General features: G+C 34.4%; 1 protein-coding gene across 3 annotated transcripts in view; it reads right to left on the bottom strand.

Moving 5' to 3' along the window:
* LOC107677287 (RNA-binding Raly-like protein) overlaps positions 1-11,188 on the bottom strand; it is a 139,462-nt gene that overhangs the window by 2,858 nt on the left and 125,416 nt on the right. For all 3 annotated transcript variants that reach the window (XM_016472139.1, XM_016472138.1, XM_016472140.1), the window contains 3 exons: positions 10,447-10,625; positions 2,729-2,842; positions 942-1,111 (listed from right to left, as the gene is read on the bottom strand). In XM_016472139.1, the coding sequence (XP_016327625.1) occupies positions 942-1,111; positions 2,729-2,842; positions 10,447-10,625 (463 nt within the window). The remainder of the gene's footprint in view (positions 1-941; positions 1,112-2,728; positions 2,843-10,446; positions 10,626-11,188) is intronic.

Raw genomic sequence — 11,188 nt, 5'->3', positions numbered from 1 at the left:
ACTGATTGAATGTATTTTTAGTCCAGTGCCTGTATATAAGATTAGTATTGACCAAGTTCAGAGGCTGTCATACTGTATGTGGATCGACTTACCATGTTGTGTATTTTCAACAGTTTCAATATGAAAAATAACTTTTATATTGATTCAATGGATTTATTGCATTTTGAAAAAAAAAAAAACGTGTCTTGGATTTATTGCATTTTGGGAAAAAAAAATACAATTTTATAATAAATCTTTGAAAATCAAAATCTGGATTTGAATTTTTAATGTTATTATAACCTAAAGATGCTATGTGAAAGTTTGAAACAGAAAATAGTGGTTTTCATCTTGCCACTTTCTTGGTAAAGAAAACACATTTTTACTCAAATTAATCAAAATGGATTTATAGCGTTTTGGAACCAAACTCTTCATATAAACAATCCTGTGACCTCAAGTTCCTTTTTAGAGAAACATATTCAGGCTCCAAAATCACTTCTCTACAGTTTCTTTTAAAAAGTCTAGCCAATTTTTATTTGTATTGCTTGGGTATCTGCTAAACCCAGCTGTGTTGGAGGTCACGCTCTGACCTGAAATGTCCGTAACATGCTGTTGGGAATCTTTCCAGCGGGATTTCGCCTTGACGTTTCCCTCCAGTTTAAGAAATATAGGAGCTCATTAAAATACAATCAGCCTGTCTCCTCAATGGGAAGCACATCCTAAATCTTAATTTGCTGTTGGTCGTGGACCCCAGTGTCTCCAGAGGTTCTGACCCGGTTTTAATTACAGAGCGTGACAGGTGAGGGTTAAGAGAGCAGGAAGCAGCCCAGCGGAACCCTGTCAGCTTCTGCTCTCCCAGCCCTGCGTCTCTCATGTCTGCAACCGTGAATAAATCTGCAGAATTAGCTTCAACGGGGCTTTTCAGAGTCACTGCTGCCAGTAAGGCCCGCGGGGGGCCAGCGTACCAGATCAGTGCTGCCTTCCTCGTCGTAGTCATCCTCGCCACCATCCGTCATTTCTCCCACCTCCGCGTCCAGCTGTCCTTCCCCTCCCTCCTCTCCGGAGTTGTCTGCCGTCTCTGATATCGACCCCTCGTGCAAAGAGTCGCAGTTGTCCTCATATTTCCTGTGAGGCTCTAAAGGCATGACACAGAGATATTATGACGATTATGCTTTATATCACAAATATCAGTCATTACTTATTTGCATAAGAGCAAAATTAGATCTTTTTCACCGAAAAATGAAAAAGCTGTCATTCAAAAATGTTTCAAATTTGTCATTCTAAACCCGTTAAGACTTTCTTTCTTCCATGGAATATGAGGCAGAATATTATATGCAAATATGATGCATTAATCCTTTAAAGCCTGACATATGAAATAATAGTCAGAATAATTTAGTTTTTTTAAACTGAACAGGTTTACTGAACTTTTTTTTTTTGAGTATAATATTTAATACACCAGGTTTTTATGGCACATATAGTATGATACAGTAAGAATACTCGAGGAGGAAAAACCACCTCAGTTTTATTCTGAGGCCCAAACTGAGCAAAAATATGTAATTTGGTGCAGTTGCTGATATTTATATGGCCAAAAAGTACACTGTAAAAAAAAAATATTTTTCAGAGTTGTAAATAAAGTTGATTGGAGAATGTTTAATGAGAAAGAAAATATTTCAGTCTTTCTGAATTTCAAATTTAATTCTTGCTGTTTCTTTTATTTATCAATGTGATCTTTACAAAAGTAACAGACAACTGTCATAAAAATCTATATCTCCTAATAATGTCTTACTATTATGATATTTAAATGCTTAGTTTTATGATCAAAGCTCTAGTTTGAAAACAAATAATGCAATGCAATGATTTAATTTATCATATTTGATACTCACATTTTAACATTTTAATATATATATATATATATATATGGATATAAAAATGAATCCTAAATTGTTTCAGTCCAGTAAGTGTTTATCTTGAAATGACTAACAATATACAAATTATTCTTACATTTACTTTATGAAAATAAGTAAAGCTTTCATAGTAAAAATACACATGAACCACGACCTGATATCAAATGTTTTAAGAAGTATACTAAAAGGCCTTTTACTTGCTAAAAAAGTATATATGAGTAACTGTCAATCAGACAACAGAAGGCATGCAGTAGATTTTGCACAACAGGTTTTTCTGTAAAATTTTGATCAGGTTGATCATTTAGAGGCCTTAGAAATGTACTTAATAAATATGATACAGTAGGCTTTATATTGCCTTAAACTGTTAAAAACTGTTTTTTATTTTTACTTTAGTATGGAAAAAAGGCAGAAGGAACATTTTTTAAATGTCACCTTATGTTTTCCACAGAAGGAAGTCAGTCATATGGGTTTGGAATGACATGAGGGTGAGTAAATGATGAAAGAACTGTGATTTTCTTTTTCTTGAATCTGTATGGATTAATGCAATAGACCTAAAGTTTGACTCGTGAATGTGAGACAAGCATTATGGCGTTCCTCAGTGTGTCTGCTAGATGAAAACAGTGCTCTCATCTACTGGCGAACATAGCGAAATGGGATTTGCTATAGTAAAACGGCAAGATTGCCTGTATAACATTTCTGACAAATTGGCTGCTGTCTCCTCGCCTGTCACAGAGATGGATAGCGCATATACACTCCCAATATTTCTCCCCGTACAGCCGATGTTTGCAACCATGTCCCGCTGGACTGGATTTTATTCCTGCTCTCCTATAGTTCTCTGTCTGTCTCACCGCACTCAGATCTTTGCTGTTTCTCGATCTTCTCCAGGCGGCCCAGAAGAGAGTCGATCTTCATCTTGATCTGAGTCAGTTCACGTTTGATAGTCTGGAGTTGATCGGACTTCACTGCAAGAGAAGAAAATGCAATAAACACACACATGAGGCAAGATCTGAGGAGATGACAGCGTATCCATGCTCAGCCTTATATCACCACAGATAGTTCATGTCTGAAGACTCGTTCAGGGCTGCTGGTTCTAAACTGAGAGTTCAAAGAATTCCCTGTAATGCTGTTTTTGCTTTACCATTATCCATAATCTCATTCAGACATGCTGCTTAATATCAGCCACTGGAAGCAAGACCGTTTTCCTCCACGTGCTTTCATGGATACGGCTTTTATTAGTCAATAAAACTTAACAAGACCTGTTTTCAGCCTGATGGAAATACAAATGATCAAGTTTGAAGCATCATATTAGCATGCTGTTTATTGCATACTGCAAAATACTGTATTGTAAATAAAGATTATAAGAGTATGTTTTATAAGAAAATACTGCTTTTTCTCCTATAAAAAATGTCATGTTTAATGTGTTATTCGCCATTACTTTGTAATTAATTTACTAGCAATTTCTGAGTGAAAGTCGTTTCTACACCGTTTTTTTAGTGTACGTATATATTTACATCAGCCAATGCTTTAATAATATTTGAATAATTATTAGCTAATATTATTTCCAAATCATTCATTAAAATGGAAATTCAAATTGAAGGCTTTGAATCATGGAATATTCCCCATATTCAACCTATTCTGTGTTCTAAAATTGTTAATAAATGGAAAATAAGTCTGATAATTTGCAGTTTCTTAATCTGTGTAATTATAGCTATTTAATATTAACATCAGGTTATACAGAAAATGCAACCGTATATACATTTAGCAAAAGTAGTATGAAAGTATATCATTGTAAAATGTTTTTACACGCAAACAAATAAAGAATTTGCTAGTAAATTTGACAAATAATTACCAACAAACAGCAAGTAACACATTGTGTTAAACATGAGATTTTGAATTAGAAGGACTGGAGTAGTATTTTCTTGTAAAGCATACTCTGATCATCTTTGCTTTATTTACAACTTTGAGAAATCATTTTTTAACAGTGTAGATGTTTGTCTTCAGTTGTAACCTGGGTATAGATCCAGTCTGCTACCACTTAAGTTGTAGTTCAGTCCCAAAGAAGAACTAGGTAGTTGAAAATCCTGCATTGTGACCATTGAGACATTTAAACACTGGTCACACTGAAAGACTCTCCTACAGATGAATCCACTACATCACATGAGATGAAAAATCTCTGCTCAATGCCTGCTGGCTTAATTCATACTGCTAATGTCTGTGTATATTCAGTGCTTTAAATAGGTCCACTGCATTTTTTTATCTGACGGCTGTCAGATTAATCTCCTTCAGATGACTACACCATTGAATGCATGCACTGAATCTAATAATCAGCAGGCCTCTCTGGGCAGGCTAGAATGACCATGGTCATAAATGAAAACCCAAATAGGCCAACACTGGATCAGTTTAAAAATATGGAAATGGTTCTAGACATCTTTCAGAATTACTTAGTGTAACTTCAGACACATGTAGGTGGAATGTCCAGCTTTCATGTGGTTTGAAATCACAAAACATCACATTATGTAGATTGGTGTTTGTATGACTCTTTGTTACGCTAATAGGTGGTGGCTAGTGAGTCAAGGAATCATTCATTCAAATGATTAATTCAAATATGCTGACTGATTTGCAAACAAAAAAAAATGTTTTTAAGAGTGTGTCACTGACTTATTCGTTCAACTGATTCATTCAAAAACACAAATTAATTCAGGAGCAAAACATTGAATAATTAAATTAACCGATCCATTCAAAAATTTTGAATTATTCGTTAACTAAACAACAGACTGGAGTCGAGAATGAGACTGAATTTAAGAATAATCTTTCTTTCAACGGATTAGTTAAACAATTCATTCATGCAGGAACTAAACAAGCGACTGTCTTTAGTCATTTAGTGATTTAGTCATTGAATCATTAAACTGATCTGTTCAAAAGCATTCAGAAACGAAACACTTTTTTTCTGAATGAGTCATTGAATCATTCCTTCAAGCAATTTGTTTAAAAATGCTAATTCAATTGTGAAATAACATACTATCTTCATATGAGTCACTGAATGGTTCATTCAACCAATTTGTTCAAAAATACTAATTCATGCAGGAACTAAAGAAGTAGCTCCTCGAAGCATTCATTCGATGGATTAATTAATTTTTCATTCTAGAGATTCATTCAAAAACTCGAGTGACTGTTTTTATGATTAAGCATTTGAATCATTTAATCGATCTATTCAAAAACATTCTGTTTCATTCCAAAACGAAACAGTCACTGAATCATTCAAGCAATTTGTTCAAAAAAAAAAAAGCTAATTAATTTGTGAAATAACAGGCTGTGTTTATGAGTCACTGAATGGTTCATTCAACCAATTTGTTCAAAAATACCAATTCATGCAGGAACTAAACTTCTTTATGAATGAACCCTTGAATCACTCATTTAATGGATCCATTTAAATACTTTTATTCATTCATAAACAAACCAACTTTATTAATTTACATTAATTTATTAAATACATTCATTTAACCAATCTGCTTAAACAAGTTTATTCATTCATGAACAAAACAACAGACTTTATGAGTGAATCGTTGAATCATTCATTCAAGCGAATTTGTTTGAAAAAGCTAATTCATTCAGGAACACAAGAAGTGACTTTATGAATTAGTTATTTAATAAATTCACAAAACAATGAATCATTCAGGAACTATTTTCACTGATGCAAAAACAAAAGTACCTGGCATTTTTGTTTCTAAAATCCAAGTTCTGTCAGGACCACTATCGTCAAAGATGATTGACAATTAGCATACAGTTTGGATTGGCGGTATGGTTCTGTTCTGGGCAAGAATTCCCTGCGCATCCATGCAGCCTAGCATGGATGAGAGCAGGGAGAGCAGCGATAACCCCCCCAGGGTAAACAGAACAGAACCAACATAAATGTATTGCAGATATCGTTAAAGTTCAATAATGTTATGTACACATTTTAGAATTAGTCTGATTCAAAGGAGAATCAGACTAGGAGGAGGGTAATTAGCTATTGAGCAATGCGAAAACTGCTGATAATACTGCGGGACCTTATATATGAATACTTAAGATAGGTGTCATATTCCCATAGGTTGATGGGGATCAGTTGAGAGTCAGCTGATGCGAGCTTGACTAACGTGACCTGCCAGAACTAACGCTACGCTTGATTTACTGCTTTAATATATTGAATGACACTAGAAAATTATTAGACAATGCAGTGTGGGCTGAATTGACCTCTATGAAAAACCTTTAGCAGCACCTCTTGACACGGAAAAACCTGCTTCTTCATGATAATTGGAGCTCCAGGATACATATAATAAATGCTTTGTAGAAAAATTAATTAGTTTGTATTTTCCAGCATTTTTCGAGCCGTTCCTCTCCTTGAGAAAGCTGAAGCTTGTGGTTTTGCTGTCACTGCCTTCAGCCCTGATAACACAGTGTGACCCAGCACTGCTGTCACACCGCTGCCAGCTTTTCCACTACCTCACAAAATAGTGTCACCTGCCATCACCCGCCCGAGGCAGAAAGCTCTGTGTGTGTAGGTGTTTAGGTGACAGAGCGTCGTATCTACTGCAATTCAATGAACATGTCCGTGTGCAACCATTCAAATTGCTCCAAAGCTCCAAATACAACACATGTCCAAAAATTGCCTTCGAGCTTTGCAAACGTGAATTCTGAAGGAGTTGTAATCTGGGCAACCTACAAAACACTATAGCTGAGCATCAATTTGATGACAACAGCTGGTAAAACTTTCTCTTTTATCACTTGTTTTAAACTGTTTACAGGTGCATCTCAATAAATTAGAATGTCATACCAAAGACTTAAACTACTTCAGTCTGTGTGCATTGAATTTATTTAATACACGAGTTTCACAATTTGAGTTGAATTACTGAAATAAATGAACTTTTCCACGACATTCTAATTTATTGAGATGTACTTGTGAATTTTTTTCGAGGATGTGTGACATGCAGTGCATGAAATGCTGCGGATTATGATGCACAACGTGTTGTTTTCCAAGATCAAGATTCTAGATTAAAATGTAATGGAGACTGGGGCTAGTTGTCACAAGCTATATCTCAGTAACTGTAAGGTCTTGACTTCTAAGCCCTCTTAATTATAGCAATTTTTGAGAATTCTGCCCTTTAACTAGATTGCTACACCATAATATCATATCTCCGTGTAGAATAAGTGAACAAGTAAATAAGTGAACACAATGAAACACCACCACCATATATTCAGAAGAAAAGTCAACTATATAATGAAGGCAGATTTTAACCAAAAGTTTAAATTGTGTTTTCAGAACAAAACAATTTTTCTATATAGGCCAGGTTGGGGTAAGTTGTCACATGTGTTTTAAATGTTATTTTTTAATGTTATTTTTTTTTTTAAGAAATCAATTCTTTCATTCAGCAGGGATGCATTAAATTGATCAAAATGAATTTGATTAAAAATTAAATGGATTAAAATAAATGTTCTTTTCATTAAGAATATTAAGTATTAAGATATCAAGAAACATTAAGTAACTGTTTTCAACATTGATAATAATAAGAAATGAGGATCATGTGACACTGAAGACTGGAGTAATGATGCTGAAAATTCAGCTTTGCATCACCGGAATGAGTGACATTCTAAAATATATTAACGTAGAAAACAGTAATTTTAAATTGTAATAATTTCACAATATTACTGTTTTTTTTTACTGTACATTTGATCAAATAAATGCAGTCTTGGTGAGCATACCTTGGTCCTGTACCTGGTTTTTAATTATTTTGAATTACCTTTTTGCTAGCACTTCAGTTTAAATGGTCCTTATAGTGTGACAAATTAAACAGTCCAAATATTCATGCAGGCTCATGGCATTAATATGAGGCCACAAAAGCTTCATGCATAATAGAATTAGCAAAATCCTGTTTAAAATATTGAGGTTGCAGTACAGCATGTCACAGCGCAAGTCAAATTCCCAATATTATTTCACAGACAGAGGCAAATAAAACAGGTTTTGCTATTCATGTCATTCTAGTTTATGGCTGACCTCTATTTGGGACAACAATTGCAGTAGTTGTGTGTTTTCACATCTCCTCTACTACATAGCAATCAGTATTTTCTGGTGGCAATGAAAAAACATCACAATTCTTATCTTAAATGGAGAACAACTGCATTTTCATCAGCAAACCATGAAGCAGTTTTGAGAAAAACAGCCAAAGTAAACTTTTCGAGCCAAATTAAATGCTATTTTGGTGTAGTATAAAGCTAATCTCCAGATCGCGCTGTGAAGAGAAGGGAGAACTCCAATGAAATGCAGATTAAGGTAAACAGTAGCACTTTTGTGTACATGCCATGGATATTTTTGCTCGTGAATTGCACTGATATAAGAAAAGCCCCCAGAGAGGCCACAGCACCACAGCTAAGAGCATTAGTGTCATGCACCACGGCTAATCTCGACTTCTGAGCTCCACGCTTGGAGGAGATGGCGGGATGCTGACAGATGCTGTGAAAGCTGCTACTTGTGGGTTAGAGATCAAATCTGAATTAGTTTTATGAATTCTAATTTACAAACACGACCGCATGACGTTCTGTCTTGCCGTTTGGCTCGCATCCATAGAATTAAAGGAGCATATCAGACGGCCGTAAGTCTCGGTCTCAGAATGCTCTGTGGTTACAAAAATCAATATGTTCTTGATTTTTTGCTCCCATGAAATATAAAAAGTCTCTTTTTCACACCGTGTAACCTGTAAAAGAGAGCTACTGACCGACATGTTTCGCCTGTGCCAGACAATAAACCAGCAGTTGGCAGTGAGGAATAAAACTCGTGGACTTCATACAGTGTGCCACAGACTGTCAATGCCAGAGTTCAGTGATTTAATGGTGTAAAGTGCATTGTGGATCTGTGGGAGCGATTCCTGCAACATGCACTGTATTATTAATGTCTTTTTGCATGACATTGCATGAATGTCATTGCTTGACACACCCAAATACCAAGTCAAGTTGCATTTGCAATCTTCAGGCAAGGCAAGTCAAATTTATTTGTATAGCGCTTTTCACATGGTTTCACAGCAGCTTTACAGATTTTCATGAGGTTAATGTTTATAGAATCTTAATACCTTCATGTCTTATAGTTGCATTTAGCAGATTAGAGCAGGGCGGTAATAAAGCTTTCATTTTGCGATACAAGCAATCAAGCGGTTGAGATTTGCTATATTAGTGAATATCACCCTACGCCAGTATACTGTATGTTTTAAGGATGCACCAAAATTTTGACCTCCGAAAATCCTAGTACAGCTGTACTGGGCAACACTGGTAAAATGACGCTACCCTCTCATTCACTGATCTGCTCCCAGCTATGCTCTGCTCAGATGCTGTGATAATAATAACTTTGTAGGAATATACATTATTTGGATAATTATTATTTATAATAAAAATCTGTTAAATCTGATTATGTTGCACAGAATTGAATAAAAATAATATATTAATATGTAATAGTGATATAATTTCTGTCCAATTTTATTGTTTTACTTTCCATAAAAATGTGGTTATTTATTTGCTGTTTTTTTATTTTTTTATTAAGTATCATTCAAATTATTGAGTTAAATTAAAAAGTCTTACAAAATTATTTAATATTACTTAATAAAATAATAAATAATTATTAAAAAGCATTTTCGGATTTCGGCCAAATGCATCCAGAATTTTCGGTTTCGATTTCGGCCCAGAATTTTCATTTCGGTGCATCCCTAGTATTTATGTGGATAAATTTGGACATACTTTAAATCCAAATTTATATAAAGAACAATAAAAAAAAAACAATCAATCAAGCAGCTGAGATTTGCTATATAGAATATATTGCTTTACGTGAGTATGAATATACAGTATGTATGCAGACAAAGCTGGACATACTTACATATTCAACTTTATATAAAGAGCTATGCGATAATATACTTACATTTTGTAAAAAAAAAATAAATAAAAATCAGGCAGTTGATAATACATAATATTAATTGTATATTAATATTAATATATTATACATCCAACAATATAAATATATATTTGCATACATGTACAATCAAGTCCATAAAGTGTTGGACAGTTATTATATTATTTAATTATTGCAGATTTGTTCTGTGCTTTTTAATGCAGTTTGAGAAAACAGAATATCTTGTTTCTGTACAGTTAGCCTGAAATAGTGTTTGTTTATAACTGCATGTTCTGTGATATTGGTTTCTGTGCTTTCAGACAGGCTGAGAGGAGAACAGGACAGAGTGTACTATTGTGAAGAGAGAGCTGCAACACGTCTGCGAGAACTCGAGCCATCATATATTTGCACTCCAAAAATAAATGCACAGAAAGTACTGAAAAAAGACATATTTTTTCTTTCTTTCCTTAAAAAGGATCTAAAGTGTTTACTAAATAAAATAATGAAATAAATTGCAGTTATATATTCTATTCTACAGACAGCAAGTTATTATGTGAAATTGTAAGCTAAAAAATTACACCTAACTTGTAGCTGTTATATAATGTATTGAATTTTAGGTTGTCTTCATATTTAGACGCTTGTGTGATATTTATTATGGCTTACATTTCAGCCCAAAGGAGAAGGACGATGATGATGATGGGGGTCTTGAGGAAGAAGAGGATGAGGTTTTAATAGGGAATGAACTCTTCCCGCGTCGAGTGGATGGAAGCACCACTCGTGAACGCTTCAGAGGAATCACTGCCCTCGGAGGAGGAGCCACCCGTCCGTGATAGTCAAAGAGCCTAACCAGATAAAAGAACCAAAGAAGATGTGCAGAGTTTAAATCAGGCATCATAACATCATTAACACTCAAAACCAGGCTTTTGATTCTGAATGATATGGCTTTCTAAAGGTTTTTCACCCCGAAAACATTTCTGACTCCTGGTTTCTGGTTTCCTTGCAATTAGCGGAGCTACTTTTAAAATTCATCATCATGGCAGGCAAATTTTTCAAAAGAATTTAAAGAAAAGAAAGGAGGTACAAGAAAATGTCAAACAAAGGCACATGCCCTTGCTCTCGCATCAATCTCTCAAGGATATTTACAGCTCTCCACCCAGCTGACATTTAGTAAATGTCTCTGCTAATAAAAGATGAGATCAAAAGAAGGAAATTAGTGAAATAAAAAGTTTTTTTTTTTTTTTATTAAAGACGAGGTCCATTTAGCTTATGAGTTTTTATCTGCTTTCTCTTCAATTCTTTTCAAGGACAAACTGTAGGTGTTTAAGATAAATAAAATTATTGATTTCCTGTTGATGTCATATTTAATTACTTTCATATATTTGTACGCATCTTTTCACCAAAAAAA

The sequence above is a fragment of the Sinocyclocheilus anshuiensis genome, unplaced genomic scaffold, assembly GCF_001515605.1.
Source record: "Sinocyclocheilus anshuiensis isolate Anshui unplaced genomic scaffold, SAMN03320099.WGS_v1.1 scaffold392, whole genome shotgun sequence".
NCBI classification, from domain to species: Eukaryota; Metazoa; Chordata; class Actinopteri; order Cypriniformes; family Cyprinidae; genus Sinocyclocheilus; species Sinocyclocheilus anshuiensis.
Note: the sequence above shows the minus strand (reverse complement) of the source record. Positions and strands in the feature narration are given on the sequence as shown.